The sequence below is a fragment of the Antechinus flavipes genome, chromosome 6 (genome assembly GCF_016432865.1).
Source record: "Antechinus flavipes isolate AdamAnt ecotype Samford, QLD, Australia chromosome 6, AdamAnt_v2, whole genome shotgun sequence".
Taxonomy (NCBI): Eukaryota; Metazoa; Chordata; class Mammalia; order Dasyuromorphia; family Dasyuridae; genus Antechinus; species Antechinus flavipes.
In genome coordinates this window covers 53,813,146-53,838,377 of record NC_067403.1, presented here as the reverse complement: position 1 = coordinate 53,838,377, position 25,232 = coordinate 53,813,146, and the positions used below count along the sequence as shown (strand labels likewise).

General features: G+C 35.3%; 3 protein-coding genes across 6 annotated transcripts in view; 1 reads left to right on the top strand and 2 right to left on the bottom strand.

The window, feature by feature from the left end:
- C6H4orf33 (chromosome 6 C4orf33 homolog) overlaps positions 1 to 13,476 on the bottom strand; it is a 28,042-nt gene extending 14,566 nt beyond the window's left edge. The window contains exon 1 of the mRNA XM_051965159.1: positions 13,405 to 13,476. The gene's annotated coding sequence lies outside the window, so the exon portion shown is untranslated. The remainder of the gene's footprint in view (positions 1 to 13,404) is intronic.
- Positions 1,462 to 24,917, bottom strand: LOC127541390 (histone H1.8-like). Its single transcript, XM_051966675.1, has 4 exons — positions 24,736 to 24,917; positions 2,870 to 3,605; positions 2,117 to 2,818; positions 1,462 to 1,503 (listed from the first exon to the last, which is right to left on the bottom strand). Exons 1-4 carry the CDS (start codon positions 24,915 to 24,917, stop codon positions 1,462 to 1,464), a joined length of 1,662 nt encoding a protein of 553 aa, XP_051822635.1.
- The window catches only part of SCLT1 (sodium channel and clathrin linker 1), a 186,011-nt gene continuing 185,602 nt past the window's right edge, over positions 24,824 to 25,232 (top strand). For 3 of the 4 annotated variants that reach the window (XR_007948243.1, XM_051965365.1, XM_051965366.1), the window contains exon 1: positions 24,824 to 25,232. Coding sequence is in view for 3 of the 4 variants with exons in the window: in XM_051965365.1 (XP_051821325.1) it covers positions 25,199 to 25,232 (34 nt within the window). In the remaining variant the exon portion in view is untranslated. The other variant, XM_051965367.1, reaches the window with a different exon arrangement.

The window sequence follows — 25,232 nt, the reverse complement described above, 5'->3', positions numbered from 1 at the left end:
AATATTTTTAGATTATGTCATCCAATATAATATCTACACTTCCCAGTCTTAGGTCATCTGAAAATTTTATAAATATATTTCTTCCTATCATTTATCTATATCAAAGTCACTGATTTAAAAAAAATCAACTGAATTATTCTACTGGAAACTCCCTGCCAAGCTGACATTGAACCATTAACTACTGCTTGGATCTAATTCAATTAGTTCTAAATCCATCTAATTGTATTATGATATAACTAATATCTAACTTTTCAAAAAGAATATGAGATGCTTTATAAAATGCTTTGCTAAATTTTAAATAAATCCTATCCAAGCATCCCTCTCACCTAATAGTTTAGTAACTATCAAAAAAGCAAGTAAAATTAATCTGTTATGACCTATCCTTGATGAGGTTACAGGATGCTGGCTCTTGGTTTTCACAGCTTCCCTTCCTAGACATTCTCTAACAATGCCTTTAATGATTCATTCTTACAATTTCCTTGGGAACTGAAAAGAAGTTCATTGGTCTAAAGTTAGTAGAATCTGTCCTCTTACTTTAAAAAAAAAAAAAATCTATCTCTAATCCTAATGTGCCTCTTCTCTTTTTCATAATATTTCAGATATCAATTGTTGCTTAGCAATCAGACAATATGTTGACTAAGTCAAAATTTGTTTTTTTACATTTTTATTCTTTTACTTTGTGTAACCCAAATTTTTGGCCATGCCTGAGGCATTGTGTATGCTACTGACATGATCCCTAATTGGTAAATGCTGACTCAATGTTCTCTGTTTGCCTGAGGGGTAGAGTTAGTGTAAGAGCTTGTTAGAAAGAGAAGGACTTTGAAAGGCGCAAAAATATAGAAGTCAACTCCTAGGCATATTGCTGATTTCTAGATTGCCTCCCTAGAGACTTTAAAGATTTTCTGTTGGATTTCATCAGGCTCTCTTTTTATTGAACTGAGATTTCAACTCAACCCTATCTAAATAACAAATTTACTCGTATATCTTCGTATATCTTCTGCTATATTTTAATCTATAGAAAGCTCATTTCTTTTTTCTGCATAATTGGATAAATGTGGGGCTTTTTTTTTGTTTGAGAGTTCTGTTTTGGGTTTTTTGTTCGTTTGTTTTTGTTTTTGCTATTTATCATAGTCTTTTATGTAGCATTTGGTGGGATTAAATTAGCAAGTAAACTATGAGATAAATGACCAAGGAAGTAGTTTCTGTTTTCAGTCTCCTCATATCCTTAGATGAGGTAAGGGAATGGGGGGTGGAGGAGCAGAAGAAGACAGAAATAGATAGATATAAGTGCAGCCCAATACCACTCTTGGAAACAGGCAAGGAATGAGCAGACATACAGCCATGGTCCTTCTATTTCTTGGCAAGTTCAAAGTTACCCTTATTAGTGATATTTCATCATTCTAAGATACATGAATACTATCTTCTTCTGTTCCCTTATGGTGAAATAGCTAAGGACAGTGATTAGCTTTTAAGGTCCATGCTTGAGAGTTTTAGATCTTGGAACTGGGACAAAGATAGGAGTGAGTTGGAAGAGTATGGAATGGGATTTTAAAAATCATATTGATCAATATTATTTTGCAGCTGAACAAACTGAGATCTAAATAAGCTAGGTAATCTGTGCAGAGTTCAGACAGATAGTAAGGACTCTGATACCAGAACTCTCATTTGGGTGTTCTGACTACAAATCTTGGCCTCTTTCTGTGACATTCTCCAGAAGCCTCCCTTTGTTGATATCTTTGTACAGAATTTGGGTTCCATTAAGAATAAGGAATTTTCCTCCAGGAAAAAGTCCCTCAGTAGCCCTCTTCCTTATAAACAAGTCTTTTTTTCTTTGCCTAGGTGTTGGAATCCTTACTAACTGCTAAGTAATTAGAGTTGATCTAATCTTACAAGAAGTTGTTTTGGCCAGAACCTGAAACAAGGTACTAAGTAGAACTAATCAAGAACTTTAAAATCTTCAGCTTTCAGTTCCTGAAAAACCAGTAAGAATCACTGGATTCCCTGAGATGAAAAATTGTTGATGAGACTTTTTGCAGTACTTCAGAAATAGGCCAATGGGCCAGTCGGAGAGTTCTAGAGAGGAAGACGCTACAAGTCGAGATTTCACCGGAATGACATGAAGACTGGAGCTGGCTGGCTTGGTTGAAGAACCTTTGGGGCTTTTCCCAGTTTTCTTGAATACTTTAGAGGCTTCAGGTTTCTTTCCTTTGCTTCTGGGCTGATCTTTAACTGTGTCGGATTCCCTCAACACTTTAGATTGGGAGGTAGAAGACTTGATACCTACATCCAACTTGCTCTTGTTCTGAGCAGTCGTCTTTGATTCATCATTTCCCTCTTTAGTTCCCCCAGCCTTTCTGACTTTAGACATGGCAGCTGCCCCTTTGGATTTCACTTGGACGTTGGGTGATCCCTTTTGCTTTCTGGTCTTCAGGGGTGCTTCAGAGGCTGCCCGGAGTTTGGTTTTCTCTGCTTTACGATCCTCTACTACTTTCTTAGGTATAATGGGAGCTTTTTTCTTGCCTTTGGTAATTTCAGCCTTTGGTTTCATGCCCTTGGCTTTAGCTCTCACCTCTTCCACATCTTTTGGTTTTGAGTCCTCCTTGGCCATCCCCTCCACAGTAGCTTTCTTAGCCTTCTCAGGAACCTTCGTCTTGGTTGAAGCTTTCACAGGAACCTTCTTCACTGCTGTAGGAACTTTCTTCTTGGTTGCAGGAACCTTTCTCTTGGGTGAAGCTTCCCTGGATACCTTCTTCTTGGATGCAGGAACCTTCTTCTTGGGCAAAGCATCTTCAGACACCTTCTTCTTAGTTGCTGGAACCTTCTTCTTGGATGAAACTTCCTCAGACAACTTCTTCTTAGTTGCTGAAACCTTCTTCTCAGATGAAGCGTCTGCAGACACCGTCTTCTTGGTTGCAGGAACTTTCTTCTTGGGTGAAGCCGTCGTGGCCATCTTCTTCTTGGTTGCAGAAACCTTCTTCTTGGTCTCAGTCTCTGAAGAAACCTTTCCAGCTTCACTGGTCTTAACGACCTTCTTTTTCTTGGGTTTGACAGATGCTCTTGACTTTTTAGTTTGAGTCACTTTGATTTTATTCTTGGTCACTAATTTGAACCTTCCCCTAGCCCCAGTAGCTGTAGAATTCCGTGGTCTCACGAGCACCCCATTACTAACCCCCTTGGCCAGGGCTTGTTTCAGCAGATAACGGAGTCTTTTCATATTAACAGCCGGGTACATTTGGCGAATATAAAACTTGATCGCTGCCACGGAGGTGCCATGTTTGTCTCCCTTGGCCATCAGTGCTTCCGCCACCATTTGGAGCGTGGGTGGGTGACTTGGAAGTTTTGGTTCCACACTGATCTTTCCTGGTCCCCCAGACTCACTGGGAGCATCCAGAATCTGGGTAGAATCAAAATCATCTGGGGGAGAAGTAACCGTATTGGAAATATAGGTGGAATTGGGAAAACTGGGAGAATTCTGATTCAGATCACCACTGTCATCAGAGGAAGACAAATGTAAAGGCTGAAGCTCATCCTCAAAAGACATCCTGAAATCCCAGCACGTCCAGAGCTTGACTCCCTGGAGCAGAATAATAACTGATTCAAGAAAACTGGGAAAAGCCCCAAAGGTTCTTCAACCAAGCCAGCCAGCTCCAGTCTTCATGTCATTCCGGTGAAATCTCGACTTGTAGCGTCTTCCTCTCTAGAACTCTCCGACTGGCCCATTGGCCTATTTCTGAAGTACTGCAAAAAGTCTCATCAACAATTTTTCATCTCAGGGAATCCAGTGATTCTTACTGGTTTTTCAGGAACTGAAAGCTGAAGATTTTAAAGTTCTTGATTAGTTCTACTTAGTACCTTGTTTCAGGTTCTGGCCAAAACAACTTCTTGTAAGATTAGATCAACTCTAATTACTTAGCAGTTAGTAAGGATTCCAACACCTAGGTCCAAATTGTGGTCCCCCCTTTTGTATTTCTTCAAAGTTTAGTTCAACTTGCTTCCTCTGCCTTAAAATCATTAGACATATACTTTCGGGGTATACTTGATTTCATTTCAGGTAAAATCCATTGGTAGGTTTACACCTTGATGAAGAATAATAACACCAGAATTATCTCCTTTATTAATAGAGATATTGCAGCTATTTACACCTAGAATATGCTGTTAGAGATATTATTCATTATTCATATCTATTACATATGCAAATTAGGTCTATTAAAAAAACTACAGCCTATTAAGAAGAAGCTGACATATGGCTCTGAACATTGTGTTATATTTTTAAATATTTGTTAGGGTATTGATTTTTTTAACTTTTGTACTTCTTAAATTAGTAATCACAACTTCTTGTTAAGGGAAGTGAGATTTCAATTTTAAAATCTTAGGACAATATTCATTTTAATGGAGAGTTTATTCACAATTAGATTTTTTTTATTGTTGCAATGCAATCCTAGTTCAGAGTTTGAAATTTAGCTCATTTTTTTTCCAGTTGATGAAATGAATTTGATAGGAAAAAGAAGCTGAATGTTAAGTTTTTAAAAACCAACAAATGTACAAGAAAACAAATGAAGCATGATTCTGAAATACATCCCTTTGATTTGGGGCCCTATGAGGTCAATATGTTCCATACATTATTGTACTGAAGTATCTTTATGCTATCATTGGTTTTCCTTAATTATCTCCTTGTTAAAAAGGACTCAATTCTGAGATGGTGGTGCTAGAGAAAAATCCAGATAAAAGTTATAAAAAAATAAAAGCAATCAATAAAATGTTTGTTTTTACAGGGGGAAAAAAACACTCAGAAAAATCTGGCTTTTTCCATCGTCTGTGCTACGATTGATTTATAATAGTTGGCTGGGCTCAGTTACTGAGGTTTGTTATTGTATATGAATTTGTGAAGTGGGGATTTCCTCTTAGAGGGAACTTCAAATCCCACCTGTCAGTGATTTAAACATCTCTATATGCTTCCCAAGCATGAAACATTTTAAGCTATTAACTAGTTTTCACTCACTCTTTTGAGTCAAAATAACAAAAATATCTATACTTTCAGGTCTACAAAGTGTTCTTCTCATAACCATCTAGTGGTGTTAGAAGGTGTAAGTTTTATTGTGTGCATTTTCAGAAGTGGAAAGTGAGGTTTTATGAAATGAAGTGACTTATTCATGTTTATACAATCAATATCAGCCCCAGGAAAGATCATCACCCAGTTCCTTCAAACTTAAATCTACCTAATTCCAAGTCTACAATTCTTTATATGGAATTTGAGATTTTAAAAAATAAACAATAATGAAATATTTCTTTGTTATTTCTGGATATCCAAAGACTTTTGATGAAACCAAAAGATATCATAAAGGTAAATAAAATGCTCTGGGCTTTTTTAGAAAGGAAAAAGAAGAGACTGTATGCTTTAGAGGCATCCCCATAAAGCCAAGAGAACAAGAACAGGCCTCCAATATGAGGGGCAGATCCTCTGTGGAGAATTTATTGGAAGACATGGACAGATTTGCAAATTACACTGTTAGGAGAGTACTCACTTTGGTGAGATAGAAAATGTATTATAGTATAATATTAAGATTCTTTGGACCTCACTTCTAAAATGATCTCTAAGACCTCTTCTAGCTTCTAGTTTTTCTATGTTTATTGACATTCTGGTAAGTATTGCTGGAAACTTCATTGGGTAGCATCTTTTTTTAATTGTTCACCTTTGAACTCTAAAAAGTTTCTGCCTATTTTGGAAAATCAGTCCTTGTGGGAAGGAGGAGTATTAAAGATTTGAACTATGAGCTAGACTCCTAATAGATTCTTAGAGAAGAAGCATAAGACACATGGGACAGGTTAAATAGCATCCTACTTACTGAATGCTAAAAGTTCACAACTTCTATGTTTCTAATATGTACCAACAGATAATGCTAAACAGTCTACAAATGCTCCTATCCATATTTTAGGAACTTTTTCTATGGGTTTTAATTCAAATGCTGAATATGTGACAATATAATAGCAGTTGGGAATTGATTTATCAAACTGAATATTTCATTCTCTTATAAAAATAAGATTCCAAATTTGCCAAATCTTGCATAATTTTGGCAATTCCCAGATGTCATGGAGACCATGAAATAAACAGGAAACTGAATAAGTGTAAGAAAGATTGATAGTTCATCTCATTTCACTTCCAGGAGGAATTAAATGTAAATTCTGCAATAGTAAATTCATAAAGCTTTCTTTACATTTTCACTAGTAAGAATAGATTCTTTTAAGTGGACAATTTTGACTATAAAATTTTAAAGCTTTTTCAGAAAAAAAAAGACAAAATGCTAATAGGATAAAAAGAGAAACTGACAACTGGGAGAAAATTCTTTAAATCAAATACCTTTGCTAAAAAGCATACACACACACACACACACACACACATATGTGTGTGTGTGTGTGTGTGTGTGTGTGTGTGTGGAATTAATAGTATTAGAACATTTTAATAGGAGATACTTCCTATTCATTAGTGGTCAAAGGATCATTGAACAGATACTTTTCAAAAGAAGCATTTCATTTATGTTTTAATGTTAGAAACTTGCTCTCCATAGCTACTAGCTGAAACTCAATGGACCAATAAAATATGTATATAAGCCCTGTTTTCCTTCCCCTGTAGATAAAGACATGAACAAGTTTTTCAAATGAATGACAGATTATTAATGATCACATGAAAAGATACTCCAAATCACTAATAATTTTTTTAAACTTAAATCTACCTAATTCCAAGTCTACAATTCTTTATATGGAATTTGAGATTTTAAAAAATAAACAATAATGAAATATTTCTTTGTTATTTCTGGATATCCAAAGACTTTTGATGAAACCAAAAGATATCATAAAGGTAAATAAAATGCTCTGGGCTTTTTTAGAAAGGAAAAAGAAGAGACTGTATGCTTTAGAGGCATCCCCATAAAGCCAAGAGAACAAGAACAGGCCTCCAATATGAGGGGCAGATCCTCTGTGGAGAATTTATTGGAAGACATGGACAGATTTGCAAATTACACTGTTAGGAGAGTACTCACTTTGGTGAGATAGAAAATGTATTATAGTATAATATTAAGATTCTTTGGACCTCACTTCTAAAATGATCTCTAAGACCTCTTCTAGCTTCTAGTTTTTCTATGTTTATTGACATTCTGGTAAGTATTGCTGGAAACTTCATTGGGTAGCATCTTTTTTCAATTGTTCACCTTTGAACTCTAAAAAGTTTCTGCCTATTTTGGAAAATCAGTCCTTGTGGGAAGGAGGAGTATTAAAGATTTGAACTATGAGCTAGACTCCTAATAGATTCTTAGAGAAGAAGCATAAGACACATGGGACAGGTTAAATAGCATCCTACTTACTGAATGCTAAAAGTTCACAACTTCTATGTTTCTAATATGTACCAACAGATAATACTAAACAGTCTACAAATGCTCCTATCCATATTTTAGGAACTTTTTCTAATTCAAATGCTGAATATGTGACAATATAATAGCAGTTGGGAATTGATTTATCAAACTGAATATTTCATTCTCTTATAAAAATAAGATTCCAAATTTGCCAAATCTTGCATAATTTTGGCAATTCCCAGATGTCATGGAGACCATGAAATAAACAGAGGAAACTGAATAAGTGTAAGAAAGATTGATAGTTCATCTCATTTCACTTCCAGGAGGAATTAAATGTAAATTCTGCAATAGTAAATTCATAAAGCTTTCTTTACATTTTCACTAGTAAGAATAGATTCTTTTAAGTGGACAATTTTGACTATAAAATTTTAAAGCTTTTTCAGAAAAAAAAAAGACAAAATGCTAATAGGATAAAAAGAGAAACTGACAACTGGGAGAAAATTCTTTAAATCAAATACCTTTGCTAAAAAGCATACACACACACACACACATATATATGTATATGTATATACATATATGTGTGTGTGTGTGTGTGTGTGTGTGTGTGTGTGTGTGGAATTAATAGTATTAGAACATTTTAATAGAAGATACTTCCTATTCATTAGTGGTCAAAGGATCATTGAACAGATATTTTCAAAAGAAGCATTTCATTTATGTTTTAATGTTAGAAACTTGCTCTCCATAGCTACTAGCTGAAACTCAATGGACCAATAAAATATGTATATAAGCCCTGTTTTCCTTCCCCTGTAGATAAAGACATGAACAAGTTTTTCAAATGAATGACAGATTATTAATGATCACATGAAAAGATACTCCAAATCACTAATAATTTTTTTAAACTGTCGAAATTACCCTGAGGTTTCACTTTACATCCAGCAAATTGGTAAAGCTGATAAAACAGAGAAAATCAATGTTGGAAGAGTTGAAGGAAGTGGGATATTAACATATTTGTTGGTGGAAATGAATCAGTACAACCATTCTGTAAAACAATTTGGAATTATGCAACTGAAATGTTTGGCATATACAAAAAAAAATCATGTGTATAACAAAATAGAGCAGTTGTATTTATGGTGGCAAAGAACTTGAAGTGAAGTGGCTGCTCATTGATTGGAGAATAGCCAAAATGTAGTATGTGAATAGAATGGAACATTGTTGTGCTGTTAAAAATGAGCATCATGAATACAAAGAAATATTGGAAAGTTTCTTAAATGTACTGATGTAAAGAGAAGTAAACAGAGCCAAGAAAACAACCTTCACAATGACTACAATGTAAATGGTAAGAACAATAAAATGACCAAAAATGAATGTTATAGTTATAAATAAAGAATAAGCTTGGCCCCAAAGAAAAGAAACGAGAAGATACCTCTCCCATGTCTTTACAGAGATAGGTGTAATCATGTGGAACACTGTATATTATATGTATTAATATATATATATGTGTGTGTGTGTATGTATGGGTACTTATACATACATATATATACATACACATACCAACACAAATATAAATCGGTTATGCTGAGAAGTTTTAATCTTTACAAAAATTCATCTTTCAAAAACAGAAATTTGTGTTTGTAAGGAATACATATGGGAGGAATGATAAGGAAGAATATGGAAAAAACTATGGCAATACAGAATCAGCTATTTAAAATAAAAAAGAAACATTTTAGACTATCTACAACCAAATAAAAGATGGCTCCAAATCACTACTAATACAAATGCAAATTAGAATGGAAAGGAATAAGCATTTATATAGCACCTGTTAGTGCCAGGTACTTTACTAAATACTTTCCCCCCCACAAATATGATCTCATTTACTTCTCATAAAACCCTGTGAGATAGGTACTACTATTATCTCCATTTTGCAGCAAACAAAAATTAATTGGTTGGAATTTGCCCCGATCATACAACTATTAATTATCTGAGGCTGAATTTGAATTCAGGTCTTCTTGGCTCTAGAACTTGGGCTCTATCCAGCTACTTTCTATATAATTTCTGAGATTTTTACTTCACAATCAACAAGTTGGCTAAGATGAGAGATGATAGTTCATTACCCATGTCTCGTGGAATGGAATCAAGACTTTTCATTAACAATAGAAAAAGTCTACGTTGGAAGACTTTAGCAGGTTCACTGCTGGAGCAGTGAATTGGACCAACTATTCTGGAGAACAATTTGGAATCATGCAAGAACAATCTTTAAACTATGCAAAAACCCCACAATTCTTTTTAAACTCTCTCTTTCATTGTAGAGAACCATTAATATTTTTAGTCACTCAGGTTCTCAACCCGGGAAAGTGTCTTTTTCATCCCTCCACTCCCCATATTCAATTGGTTTGCTAATTTTGGTCAGTTTTTACTTCCATATCTATCACATCCATCTCCTTTGCTCTAATTATATGACTATCATTCGAATTCATCACTTCTAATCTGGACCACTGTAATAGCTTTCTAATTGATCTGTCTTTCTTGAGTGTCTCTCCTCTCTCATCCATTCATCCTCTTCACAGCTGCCAAAGCAATTTCCTAAAGCACAGAGCTGAAAATGCAACTTACCTACTCAGAAAGGTCCAGTGCCTCTAGGATAAAATTACAAGCATGTTGTTTCACATTTAAAGACCTCCACATGCTGGTTCCAACCTGTTTTTCCAAGTTTATTGCACATTACCTTCCACACACTGTCCATTCCAGCCCAAACTGGTCTGCTTGTGATAAACAATTCTCCTTTGAACAGGCAATCTATCCCCCATGCCTGAAATGTGCTCCCTCTTCTGGCTCATGGAAGTCCTTGCTTCCTTTAAAGGAGGAGGAAGAAGAGGAGGCAGAAACAAGCATTTAAAAAGTGCCTATTATGTTCCAGGCACTGTGCTAATATAATCTCAGTTGATCTAATTAAATACTATTGAATTTCCTTGATCTCCTCCACTTGATCCCTTTCCTAATCTCTCTAAAAAATAATGTTCCCTACTTCAGAAAATGCTTTGTTTTTAATTTGTATATATTTTTTATTTACTTAGATCTATATGCATATATGTGACTGTACACATGTACACATATTTATGTGTATATATTTGTGCATACACACACAAGCCTGTCTGTCTCAGGTTCCTCATCTATGAAATGAGCATAAAAATAGTAACTACTTCCTGAGGTTATTATGAGAATCGATGAGATAATGTCTGGAAAGCACATTGTAACTCTTAAAGTACTAAATAAATGCTGATTATTATCATAGGAGGTCTGCTCACTAGTTGACTGATAGATTGATTTGACCTAATGGTCTCCCTTTTGGCATATAAACCAAGGAGGTGAAGAGAGAAATAAAAGCCTAATCTATGCCAGAATAATTGCAAAATACTTTCCAGGGTGGTAAAACAGCAACAAAAACTCCAATAGAAACAAAGAGAATGTCTTTAGATTGAAGAAATCTCCTGAAATCATGTGGTGTATACTAACATAAAAAATATTATTATCTCATAAGAAATAAGGAATATGAAAAATTCAGAATACATGGAAAGACCCATATGAATCAATGCAGAGTCAATTAAGTAGAAACAAATGAACCAGCTACACGAGTGTAATTGTATAAATAAGAACACTAACGATGCCAAATAACAAGTCAATGTAAAGACCAATCCTGAACCCTAAAAAGAGATAAGGAAATACTTTCCTTCCTTTAGTAGATTTGTAAGACAACGTAGTTGAAGAATAGGTCACTTGTATCAGTTGGTCTCGCTTAACTGATTTTTTGGTTATGAGGGAAGATTAACTGGACAGAAGTAAAGATTGAAGGACAGGCATATAACTGGAAATGACTGTGATATAAAAGAGAAAAAGTATCAATACAATTTAAAAAAAAATCTTAGCACTCTAGACTAATACAATAAAATCCAGTTATCTTTTTTTTAAAATCATAGATGAGTAAAGAGGGGGAAAAAACTGAATTATAGTGCAATGGATACATAAGGACTTTTAGAAGACTTTTATTTACATCAAAACCATTTAGTTTCCACACTTTGGGTAAATGTATTTTTTTCTTTAAAAGAATAGATTCTTTTGTAGCATATTAAAATGAATAACAACTATCATTGTAGAATTCATAAATTATATCATTTGAAATCTAATCCTGTTAGGTTCTATGCATATACTTTCCCCATAGTTTGGAAATTAAAATTTTTCCATCTACAATAAGTGAGGCTGAAGCAGAGGTCTGAGCCAATGGCATTTTATTAACAGGTCCATGGTCCTCTTTAATGAAGTGGACCTCAGATCTTCCTCACGATCTGAGATGCCACCTTCCTCCAGGGCCCTATTTTTATAAGGCTAGATGTCCAGTCATTCTAGAACAGCTACATCAAATATAAAATAATTCCACGGAATAAGCAAAATAATGTCAGTAGGATCACAAGTTGGATAAAACAAGGAACATCTCCACATAAGATGGACAGAACTCTCTTCAATTTGGGCAAGAGGAAATGATACAAGCTATCATATTCAGTGACCCAAATGGTCATAAGATGGTGATCTGTTCCCACTGGACAAATGATTGGTCCAGAGGCACAAAAATATTTTGGAGGACTTTCTGTGTAGTTGTCACCTCTGCCAAGCTAGGTTTGGTCATCATCACAAGGTAAAACAAGGGTGGAGGGTCCCCAACCAACTTCCTATAGTTAAGTAAGTGAACTTAGAGTGTATGGTTCACAGCCTTACATAGAGAAACTTTAAAATGATCCCATTAAATTGATCAGCAACAACTGGAATAGAGTAGGTGTTCAAAATGAAGTATTTCTCTCAAAAGTGAATTGCTCAAGATCTCTGTGTACATAGGAAAGTATTTCTAGGTGGGATTTGAGCCCAAGTTTTTTCTGAATTCAAATCCAGTCTCTGTTCTAACATAGTGGGTAACTATCCTAGATTTAGTCATAATATAAGAATTCATATTTCCCACCTGCTGTGATCTAAGGCAAATCACTTAACCTCATCAGTACTTATTTTCTTCATCTATAAAAAAGGGGGGATTAATCTGGATGACCTCAGGGTCATCCAGCTCCAAATATAGGGATCCTGTGATCTAGTTTATCATTGAGGACCAAATAAGATACCAAAAAATCAAGATGACTTCCATTTCTTGAGCTTGCTTTAGACACTGCACAAATCTACTTATGTGGACCTTAAATTTTCTGTAGCTATATCACTGCAAAAGACAGTTCAGGACCTACCCATCCACAAATGAATTCAACCACTAGTATATTATATACATGAGAAGTTACATGGGAAGAAGGTCTTTGATCTGACAATAAGGAGTCTTTCCCTTCAAAAAGCATCACTTGTCATTGATAGGCTTTATCTCATTTGTCATGGAGATAGCAGGGTACAAGTCCACTCATGATAAGGCTTCCAGGAGACAAAGGGTGAAAGGGGAAGTGGAAGACCTCACTCAGTCAGTCATCTGAAAGTTTCCTATTTTAATCAATTATTCTGCCTACCTAGGTTTTAGGCAGAACTGTTTCTATCTGCCAAAAGCCTGAAATTCTGCCAGGGCCCTCTGCTCTGGGACAAAGCTTCAGCTGTCCCATCATACCTATTGCTGCACCAGGAAAGAAAAAAAAAGATAGGGGACGTGTGGGAAGATAGAATTCCGGGAATATTTAGAATTTAAGAGGAGAAGGGATAGAAGAGATTGAGGAAAGCAAAGGATTTACATATGAAATGTTTTTTCCTAAACAGAAGTGGGAGGCAAGGCTTTACAAATATTCTCATCTATGGCATTTTTGCTACATTAGACCACAGTTATGTCCTTTTTGATTTTATTGATTATAACAGAGAAATAATAAATCCGGCCTCAGAATGTGAGTAAGCCTGATTAGCGTAAAGAAAGTAAAGGTGCTGGTAGGTGAATAAATAATGTAAATAAAGAGAAAGAAAAGGAGCCACTGCGGATAAGATAGCACAAGGTGCAAATTTGCCAGAATGAGGAGAGCGTTTAAAAGCTAAAAAACACACAGACCAGCGAGAAGCTCTTTGTGTTCCCCAGTATCTTCTTCCTTCCTGAAAGACTGCTTCAGCTCCTGTAAGGGAAGGCTCTACTCACCAATCTGACAAGCTTAAGGGGAGGGACTTGGGAAACGGAAGCAAAAGCAGCAGATTATTTTTCCCCTGAGCACTAGTGAGAGCAAACACTTAAATAATTATTCAAATCTCCCGCCATCAGAAATCCTTTACTCTCTTCCTTCAAAAGACCTAATGTGAGAAAACGTGCAAAAAAGACAAATTTCTCATTTATCATAGGAAAAAAGTCAAAGAGATTAAGGGCAATTTAGTCATGAAAGAGGGAATTCTGCATTGGTGTAATAAAACTGATTTTAACCCACAATCAATGGTAAATGTCATTTAATCTAACATGGTTATCTATGTATACAAACTAAGGACTAAAAATTCTATAACTTTAGTTTAAATCCCTCTGCTCCTTAACACACACACACTTCTAGTCAAAAGCTGGGGGTGGGGGGCAGGTTGTGTTTTTTGTTTTTTTTTTTTAACATTTCACATGTGTAATTTAAAATCTTAGACAGTTGCCTGTGGCACTGACAGATTAAATGTCCAATTCATCCTATGTGCAACTGCCCCAGTAATTTTCCTAAAGTGTAGTTTTGGCCATGTCACTCACTCCTCCACTCAATAAAATATAATGATAATTGCTTCTAAAATAAAATATAAACTCCTCTGTTTGGCTTTTAAAGCTCTTCACAACTGAAGCCCTAACTGTTTTTCCAACCTTACCACACATATTACTCCTCTTCCAGTACACTACAATCCAATTAAATTGGCCTTCTTCCTGTTCTGTACACTCAACACTCCCATTTCCTGCCTCTGGGCTTTTACAGTAGTTGTCCCCCATATCTGAAATGAACTTCCACTTCACCTCCATCTCTTACAATCTTTAGCTTCTTTCAAAACTATTCAAACATTGTCTTCTATATGAAGTAACCCATTCCATTGGGATGCCCCCCGAAAAATGCCCATTTTATTTATTTGCATATATTTTGTATATATTTATATATGTGTTTGTTGCCTTCCCAAGAAAATGTAAGTTTCTTGGGAGCTGGGATTGTTTAATTTTTGTCTTTGTATACCCAACATATCTAGCACAATGCCTAGCAGATAATAGGTGCTTATTAAATGGTAACTGATATGTTGATTTGTGAGCTATTTAGGAAGGATTAAATAGGTGAGGTGTACAAAGAAGGCAGGATTTGGAGGCAGAGGAACATGCTTTCAAATCTCTGCTCTGCCTTTGTGATTTTGAACAAGTCTTAATCACTTTGGGCTTCAGGTCTCTGAGCTATCAAATAAACATCTTGGATTTGATGATCTCTTCCAGCTCTAAATATGATCAGGAAGAAGAATAGCAGAATAAGTAAGAAAATGTATCCAGAGTTTTGTTCTGTTTTGTTTTTAATGTGCTTACCATAGAAACATGTGATTTGGTTGGTCCTCAACTCTTTTACTACTTACAATGTGTATAACCTTACCATAGTTCCCAATTTTGTTTCATGTGTCTTAACTAGACAGCTTATTTTCTATTATTTTCTATCTGTAGCACTTATATAGCATGTGATAGAAGATAAAACAAAATCAGAATCATTAGACTTTAGAGTTTGGAGAGATGTTAAGAGATGATAAATATCCAAATCTTCCTCCTCCCCCCAGAGGAAGAAACTAAGATAAGTATATGAGAAAAGTTTTTAATTTCTCAAGTCATTTACAAAAGAGTACTAATATTTCTGATAAATATCATCCAGGGTATATAGTTTTGAAAAAGGAGATGAAATAGTCATGTTACATACATGCATATACACGTATGTATATGCATATATGGCCCCTTGAGTGCTTCATCTGTGGAATGTGAAAAGGACTTCAAATATATATGTATCCATTTTAATAGGGACTGGCAAATGCACAAAATATCTCCCACATGAGAGAGTCTGGAAAGTCTGCTTCTGGAGAGTTGTGTTGACTTGTAATGGCAGTGCTGTAAGAGATGTTGGAACAGGTTTAGATATTTTGAAACTGGCTTTGATTTGCTAATAATATAGTTAAGACAAACTTTTTCAGGTGGTTGTATCTGATAATGGTAATATCTTCAAAGGGCTCTAAACAACCAGAGTCTGTCTTCAGATTAAATATCCTTTTATGAAAACCAATTAATATTAAGTGGTTAAATGGAACTGGATTGCCAGTCACTTGTGACCAACAGTAAGGAGAATACAACCAGTGAAGAACTAAAACTGATGCATCAGAGAAGAGAGATCCCACACTAAATATCTCAAACCCTTCAGAAGTACCCTTATAATTCTGAGGTAGGAATAGGGCTGGCCTAGTTCTGGAATAGTTGGCTAGATTATTACACATGTATTATTGTTCAGTCATTTTTCAGTCATAACTGACTCTTTGTGATTCTACTTGGGGTTTTCTAAGCAAAGATTATGGAATGGTTTTTCATTAGCTTCTTTAGCTCATTTTCCAGATGAGAAAACTGAGGCAAAGTGAATTAAATGATTTTCATAGAACCATCCAGCTAGGAAGTATCTGAGATCAGATTGAAATTGAGGGAGATGAATTTTCTTGTCTCCAGGTTAGGTGTTCTATCCAATGTAACACCTAATTTCCCAAATACATATGTGCATTACAGTTATTATTAAGTTATTATTGTTATAATAATAATGATAATTTTTGCTGTTGTTAGTATTTCACAAAGCATGTCATTGAACATCATCACTGATATTTCCAATATAATAATAATATTGAATAAATAAATAAGCATGCATTAAGTGTCTACCACATACCAGGGACTGCTAAATGCTAATAGATACAATTACAAAAGTGAACTAATTCCTAATCTAAATGAATTTACATTCTATTGGGGGGAAATACAAATACAGAAAAGTGTTAGTAAGGAAGGGAGTCACAGAAATAGTGAGTAGAAGCATAAAGGAGTCCTTTCCCACAGCAGTAGTAGTATTGATGTGATTACTGTTCTTACAAAAAGAAAGAGGTGGGAAAAGTAAGGGGTACAAAAGAGAAATACAGTAAATGGCAAAATGGCTGTGGTGGATAAATGTGAAGCATTGTTTGTACTTGGATAGGGAGGGAAGTAGTAAGACTGGAGCTAGCTTATAACTCTCAAGAGCCTATTGTTAATTTTTTAGAGATTTTGTGAGCAGTTTGTTAAACACAGCCAGTGCACAATTTAATCACCCACAGCATTGGCAATGTTATTTGTTGCTCTAAAAGAGTTGGTTTTAACCACAACAAAGAGTATTTCAATGCATTATTATCTACTTTGAGTGACTATGGTTCCAATAATGAATAATTTGAATATTTGAAAACTTTCAACTATATTTTGTTCTGTGCTAATACAATGCTGAAAAGAAAGTCTGAAGTAACTACAAAGCTATTAGAAAAATTTCCTAAAATGATCACTTGGCACTCTTTAAATCATTAATTGCAATTTTTACTGTGTGATTCAACATCTGAAATAAAACAACTAAATCATCTTAAAATATTTCTGGATAAAATTTATCCTATTTATGACCAAACTAAGAAATCAAATTGAAATAGAAAATGTATCTAAAAATCTGAATTTGAAAATATTAAAGATTAATCACCCAGGACTAAGATGGATAGTATATAGTTTACAAGTTGCTATTGCTTTATGGCATGCAATTTGCATTATATATGTGTTTTTCATATTTATATATTTTTCTCATTTTTATTCTGAATTGGCAAAGAGATTAGTTAACATTAATTTCTTGTAAAGCCATATTTTAAGAATTGTCTTTCTTGAACAAGTTTTACTACTTTCACCTGCATTGCAATCAAGAAAAACTAACATTTAGAAATCAGAAAAATTAATCAAGCACACTATACAAACTTTGGAAAATTTAAAGATTGGTACTAGAAAGCACAAATCTCAAGATGAAGAATTGATTAGGTCATCTAAGTCTAAAACATTCCATTTAACAAAAATGATAAATGTAAAACTTCTAAGAATATATTACTGGAAAATATAAATGATGCCTAGAAAATATAATTTGACAGTGAAATTCTGTCTTTGATCACAGAGAAGCAATAATAAAAGCATTTTTCATTATTTGATTTATTAAAATCGTATACTTGGCCTTGTGAAGACCTAACTTCATTATGGATATCTAGTGAAAAAAATTACTATTTAAATGAAATTTTAAAAAATCTCTCATTTTGTTGAAATGTAGAATTAAATAATGTTCAGTCCTTGAAACTATACAAAAAGCTGAGAAGGCAGCACTATTTCAATCAAAAGAGCTGAAGTCAAAAGAAATTTCAGTTTACTCAATACAATTTGAACAACAGTGAGAAGTGCTTTGACAGGAGATCACATATCACATTTAATGACAACTCATTTATTGGAGAAAGAGTTGGCAGATTGAGATGCAAGTCTATTTGTCAAATCATGATTGAATTGCAACCATAGTTTGGCTACAAATTCAGGCAAAAAATATCAAAGAAAATTTCTGTGAGAATCAAGTAACTACATGGAATTTACATAGATACTATTGTTTGTGTTATTATTATTTGTGGATTACATATAACACATCCTTTAAAAATGCACAATAAACTTCATGCACTTACTCTGGAAAAGTCAGTTGTTAAACATTTACCAATACACCACTGGAGGGAAACATAGTCTCTATAAAATTCTGTCCTTGATGATGTTATTTTAGTCAGAGAAAGAAAGACAGTAGGAATAAATAAAGATGTCCAAGATGAATGAATGTGAAGTATGAGCTAGAATATCTAGATAGAGGCCATTCTTTGAATGTTCTGGAGAACAAATTAAATAATTTGTTTAAACTATTCAAAACACAGATTTTCCAATACAGATTTTTTTTTTTTGAACCTCTGATGATAAGGATACTTGAGATCTCCTAAGGCATGGATCCATTGTAGGATCCTAGTTTGCCCTGCTCTAAAAGTAGTATTGTCTAGATATAATGGGTTAAATGAATAAATGAATAATACAATGGCAATTAAAACAATTCAGTTCCAAGGAAGAGTTTCAAATTTGAATGAATTAACTCATCCAAGGAGGAAGGCTTAGTTTCTAAATGTCTGGTTTGGAAGATGCTGTTCCAGGCAAAGGGAGAGGAAACAGCACAAGGGCAAATAACAAAGATGCAAAAACTGAATAGTCAGATAACTAATGCTAAAAAGACAACACTACACAAAAAACATTCATTAAGTATCTATATTGTGCAGATCATTATGATAGGGACATACAAAATCTAGATAAGACAGAATCTGTATTCTCAGGGTGTTTCTAATAAATTTAGAGAGTTATATGGTAAGTGTGGATAGATATGTATTCCAGCTCCTATTATATATTAATGAGACTGAAAATATGCCATTTAAATCCAAACCAGAAAAAATTGGGCAAGCAAAACAAAATGACTTGTTTGTTTGGATATACTATATGATTCATGATCACAGAAGCCAAAGAATTCAAATGCAGTGATAGAATTCTAATTCCAGACACTCATTTCATTCATATATAGAACACCTACCATTTATTTCCAGAAGTGTCAAAATGTAAACAAAAGCTACTTAATTTCAATCAGAGGAACATGTCTCATCTCATTTTTCTTTAAATAAAAAGAATGGCAAGGAATAAGCATATGCAGCTATTTATTTAATGCCAAGCTGGATGTCGTGAATCTTTATTTGAATTAAACAAACTTGAAAGCTGTATCAGTTGAGAAGAAAAATACTTTTATTTGCTGGGAAAAATCATCTTACTTTAACTTCAATAATTCAGATAGATACTACTTGAATTCCAGGACCTTATTTTTAACTGGACATCCCCTATTTGTGTGTTCTATCATCATTAAAAACTCACTTTCTGGACTCAAAGTCATCAATAGGGAGAAGTTGGAAAAGAAAGCAGTTAGGATTGATGTCAGGAAAAATTTTCTGGAGTTGTTAAAAAGTGGAAGGAATTGCCTTAAGGGATAATGTCTTCTTCCTCAGTGGTGGTCTTGAAGCAAAGAAGGATGATTGTTTTTTGAACATGTTATAAAAGAGATTATTGTTCAGGTATAGGTTGGGCAAGATGGCCATTGAGGTTCTTTCCAACTCTGAGCCTGGGTTTTATCTTTTATCATCATTCTCTCAAACCAGCTCTTTCTGGATGTGCGGATGTTTTCTGCCAATTGCGGCACAACCACTGAAGTGCAATTCACATCCCACTTAGGAAGATTTTCTCAGCTTTAGGCTGAGATACATTTTGATACATTTTGTTTCAATATAGTAGATTCTTCCTAACAAAGAACATGTTCTGATATGTAACAAAGTACATTTCCTGAAACACTTAATTAATTGATTAGCCAAAGGAAAGAATGTATCCTTTAGTACTGAGTTTGATACTAAGACTGACCACTTTGATTACTCCACCAGCTTTATTGTTAACTTTATTTGCATTATTGTCGTCATTACATATATGTGTGTATATATATATATATACACACACATATATGTAATGACGACAATAATGCAAATATATATGTATATAGTCCAGAATATATATATGTATATATTCTGGAATATATATGTATATATTCTGGACTTTGTTCCCTTTATTCTGCATCATTTCAAGCAAGTTTTCCTATGTCTCTTTGATTTTCTCTTATTTTTAATTCTTTATGGCACAGTAGTGTTGTATTATACTCATGTACCCTAATTTGCTTAGTCATTAACCAAGTATTAAAATTCTTTCTACTTTAAACTTTCTCATCTACATCATTTAGCAATCTATTATAGTGATTTATTCTTTAATTACTTTATGTATGTCTCAATTCTCCATCTGGAATATAATACCCTTTTGGACAAGTATTACATTTTATACTTCTTTTCAATACTTCCCACTTGGTTTTGCTCCTTTGGCCTTCTGCATCATTCCTCAGGAAACTCTTCATCCTATAAGATCATATCTGCCCTAATGAATGAACAAGCTGATTTTAGAAAATCTTGGAAACAGCTACTCGAACTGATGCTAAGTGAAATAAGTAGAACCAGAAATACATTGTACACAGTAACAGCAAGATTGTGTGATGATCAACTATGAAAGATTTGGTTCTTCTCAGAGATACAATGATTGAAGGTAATCCCAATAAACTTTGGACAGAAAGTGCCATGTGTATCCAGAAAGGGAACTATGGCGATTGAATGTAAATCAACATATGCTATGTTCACTTCTTTTTTGTGTTTTTTTTCTCTCCTGTGGTTTTTTCCCCTTTTGTTCTATTTTTTTCTCTCTTTACATAATTCATAAAGAAATATGTATTTAAAAAGTTAATATTCATGTATAACCAGAAAAAATAAATAAAAGTTAAAAAAAAATCACATCAGCCCTAGAATTCACACCTTATCAGTAATAGCTGTCCCTAAAGTCCCTCTGATTGGAGTGCATTCCTTAATATTTCTCCCTACCCCTTCTCCTCTTGCCAAATGTTATTGTTCAGTTATGTTTTCAGTCGTGTCCAACTCTTTGTGACCCCATTTGAGGTTTTCTTGGCAGATACTAGTATGATTTGCCATTTTCTTCTCCAGCTCATTTTACAGATGAGGAACTGAAGAAAAAGGATTCAAGGACTTGCCCACGGTCACACAGGTAGTAGGAATCTGAGACCAGATCTGAACTCAGGAAAATGAATTTTCCTGACTGCAGCCCTGGCATTCTATCCATTATGCCATTTGGCTGTCCTTGCCAAATTCCTTCCCCCATCTTCCACTTTCAGTTTTCTTTTATGTGTTGTCTTCCCTCATTTGATGGTAAATTTGAGAGAAGAAAATGAATTTCTTTTTGGTATTTAATACAGTGTCTGGGGCATAGTAGGTGCTCAAAGATTGTTTATTGACAGTTTATTGGTTGTTCTTTTGAACCCCATAGTGCCTACAACAGGACAAGGTACATAGGGATCACTCAATACACATTACTTGATTAAAAACATGATTTTAACTTTTTTAGAACATAACATATCCAAATTAATAGATACCAAAAATACTTCAAACTCTGTTTTTCAGAAAGAATTAATTTGTACATAGGAAATAGTTGTTATAGAAATTCCTAGCATCAAATTAAAGTTATCAATAACTCATAATTATTGGTGAGAAGTAGGGTAGGCAAGCTAGTAGTATTATCATTTTACATTTTATATAATTGATAGGATTCTAATTATTGCCCACAGCCCAATTGTTACCTTCCCTCCCTTCTGTCCACCTCTCCCTCCTCAAATTCCCCAGAAATCATTATAGCAACAAGCAGGTCAACATGCTTTGGTAATTATGCCATATGGTTTAGAAATCATGCAGAACAGGATATTGGACTGCAAATCTCAATAAATCTTCCCCTGACATGGTGCCTATACAGTTCCTCTATTTTATTGTTTTTGGGTGACCCTATGCCAGTTAGAAAATCATTACCATATATTAATATCTACATGAGTGGACTTTTTTTGAATGCATTTTGGGTTACCACAGACACAATTCCATCAAAGCTTTAGGACCTCCCCTGGTTAGCAAACTCCTTCTATAACCACAAAATTTGCTTATCTTGTCATGTAATCAATACAATTTGCTCTATAAAAATCCTTATTTTGTATTGCTGGACTGCTGACTCCTTCCGAGAGCTTTGCTGGCCCACTAATTTTGTAAATCTTATTAAAATGCCTTTGCTTGAGTTGGAGACTGAGCCTGAATTCTTTCAGAGACACAAGCACAATCTATATTTAATACTTCAATGTGAAGAAATCATGGCTAAAAGAGATTTAAATGACTAGGTAGGTATAGCTCATATCTGGGATCTCAAAAGCACAGGTTTTCTTCTTACAAAGCTAATCAATGTTTAATATGGTGTCAGGCTTTTTACCACCAAAAACACAAATATTCACAGGCCTATATATACAAATACAAGAAAATAAAATACTTGTATAGCCTATTATACTCATTATATTTCATCTAGATCCTTAGTTGGACTGCTGAACAGATATTTTGAATTTACCTCAGATTTACACTGTCTAAGCCATTTGCAGCAATTGGAAAGGTTCAGATTCAGATTTCCTGACCCCCTCATTGAAGGGATTTTTGTTTTCCAGCTTCAGGCTTTGTACCACAAAGGTACAAGTTCCTCTAGTTTGGGATTTATCCAGGCAAATACAAGTGTTTCACTACCACCTGTTTTGGTCTTTGTTTGAAGCTGACTTTTCAAGTGAATGTAAATAGCAGTTGTTTCTGTTTTGTCCAGAAACCCTGAAGGTCTTCCCTTGCCAGATTGTTTTTTTTTTCCCCAACTAGGTAAAAAAGGCCATTCTGTTTCATTTCTATTTTACCTAGCTTTCATTACTGAATGAGTAGTTGCCTCAGTCAAACTGGGACCTGTAAAAGACTATAGCTTAAAACAAGGTCTTTCATTGCATCCAGGATCATATACAATAATCCTGTTCTATATCTTGCCACTGTATCCAGATGGTTGTGATAGAAAAAGTGAAACTGGCAACTTTGCACAGACCTCTCTCGCTTACATTCAATTCCTTGTATGTCATGGTATCACCTCTCTGATATCATGGTCCTTTTCAAGAATGAAGAACAAATAACAAAAGTTTCTGCTGTAAAGCATCCTTGATTCTAGGAAACTGAAGGGAGAACCCTTCAGAGGACAGTGGTCTCAAAATGAGAGAGGGAGATTTTTTAGGCAAAAGTCTGTCCTGCCAATCATCAGGAAGCAACACAGTTATGACCCTCAACAAGGTCCACATCTTGTAATTGGGAAAGATTACTGGCCTGAGAGTCCTAGAGACCTGGGTTCCAATGATACTTAACTATCTGAATGACTAGAGGCTTATTTAACCTCCCTATACATCAGTTTCCTCATCTGTAAAATAAAGGGATTTAACCAAATGGTTTCGCAAATATTTTTTACTCTTTAGGTTTTTGTGATGCTGCTTCTTCCTGGTTCTTTTCCCACCTACTCTTTCATTGTCTCTTGCTGGGTTTTTATGCAGATGATGCTCACTAAATGGGTGTCCACCAAGATTCCATTTTGGCTCTCTCTCTCTCTCTCTCTCTCTCTCTCTCTCTCTCTCTCTCTCTCTCTTCTCTCACTTGGTGAAGCTCCCATGGATTCGGTTATTAACTCTACATAGATGATTATTAGATCTATAAATGGAGGCTTAGTTATGAAGGGCTTTGAACACCAAACAGGGGATTTTATATTTGATTCTGGAAGTGATAAAGAGCTACTAAAACCTTATTGAGTTGGGGTGGAGATTGAAATGGTTGGATTTACATTTTATTTTTTTTTATTATAACTTTTTATATACAAAACATATGCATGGGTAATTTTTCAACATTGACCCTTGCAAAAACTTCTGTTTCAGTTTTTCCCTCCCTTCCTTCTCTTCACCCCCTCCCCTAGATGGCAGGTAGTCCCATACATTTTAAATATGTTAAAGTATATGTTAAATACGGTCTATGTATACATATTTATACAGTTATCTTGCTGCACAAGAAAAATCGGATTTAGAAAGAAGGTAAAAATAACCTGAGTAGAAAAAACAAAAATGGAAGCAAACAATAACAGAAAGAGTGGAAATGCTGTGTTGTGGTTCACACTCATTTCCCAGTGCTCTTTCTCTGGGTGTAGCTGGTTCTGTTCATTACTAATCAATTGGAACTGATTTGGATCCTCTCATTGTTGAAGAGAACCACGTCCATCAGAATTGATCTTTATCTACATTTTAGAAAAATCACTTTGAGGGCCAAAAGGATGAGGGATTAGAGTAGAGAGTTGTTTGTGGCAGGTAGACCAAGTAGCAGGTTATTGTAATAATCCAAGTATTAGATGAGAGCATGCACTATAGAGTGGCAGTGTCACTATCTTGCAGCTTTATTGCCCTTATCATCATCATCATCAATCATTTATATAGCAATTTAAGGTTTTCAAAGACTTGAACAGAGAGCAGACAGACAGAGATCGGTTTAGCCAGTTTTATTCCTTTAAAAATATTCTGTAGGATGGATGTTTGCAAGAGAGGGGAAAAGATTCAGGGAGAAATTTACGGCAGGCAAATGCATCCTATCAATAAAAATTTTTTGTTAAATAATCGAATTGAGCAGCCTTGCATTCTGGGGAAGGTACTCTACAATTCTGACTTACGGAACTCCCAGACACTCCCGCCCTCTGGCCTCAACGGGTTAAGGTCCAATGAGAGACGCGCTTTTTGCCCCGCCCCCTTGCCCAGCCTACCAGAGGCATGGTCTTGGGGAGGGGAGGGGAGTCTCAGGGACGTCACGTCGGCGCCGTCGCCGTGACGCAAATGCGGCGTCGCCGTCTCCAAGGAGCGAAGCCCGTCGCCGGTTTTGAAGTGGCGCGGGGCAGACGGGCGGGGGCTCCAGCAGCGGCCTGATCCTTCTTAGTTGGTGACCCATCGGTGTCCCGAACCTTCAGTCCGCCCGGTCCTGGGTCTCGTCTAGGTTACCCCGGCCCAGCGTCTTCGGGAGGGACAAGCGGGCCCGGGCCGGGCCGGGCCGGAACCAAAGCTCGGAGGAGGCCGAGGCCGTAGTGCTCTCCGAGCCTCCCCGCTGTGTCATCTCCCTCGCGCTCGCTCTCTCCTTTCTTTTTTTCTTTTCTTTCCTTTTTTTTCTTGGGCATTCTCAAGTTGCGTTGTCATTGGAAGGGGGGAGAGAGAGGCAGCTCAGAGTGCACCGAAATGGCCACCGAGCTCGACTTTCTGAAACAACAAA

What these genes read in the sequence shown, in the direction of transcription:
- LOC127541390 (XM_051966675.1), bottom strand. Translation starts at nt 24,917, where the DNA reads ATGGGTCACCAACTAAGAAGGATCAGGCCGCTGCTGGAGCCCCCGCCC. An exon ending in TCCCCAAGACCATGCCTCTG is followed by an intron (nt 3,606 to 24,735) that starts GTAGGCTGGGCA and finishes GGCTTTTCCCAG; the next exon opens with TTTTCTTGAATCAGTTATTA. An exon ending in CAGCCAGCTCCAGTCTTCAT is followed by an intron (nt 1,504 to 2,116) that starts GTCATTCCGGTG and finishes TCTTTGTCCCAG; the next exon opens with TTCCAAGATCTAAAACTCTC.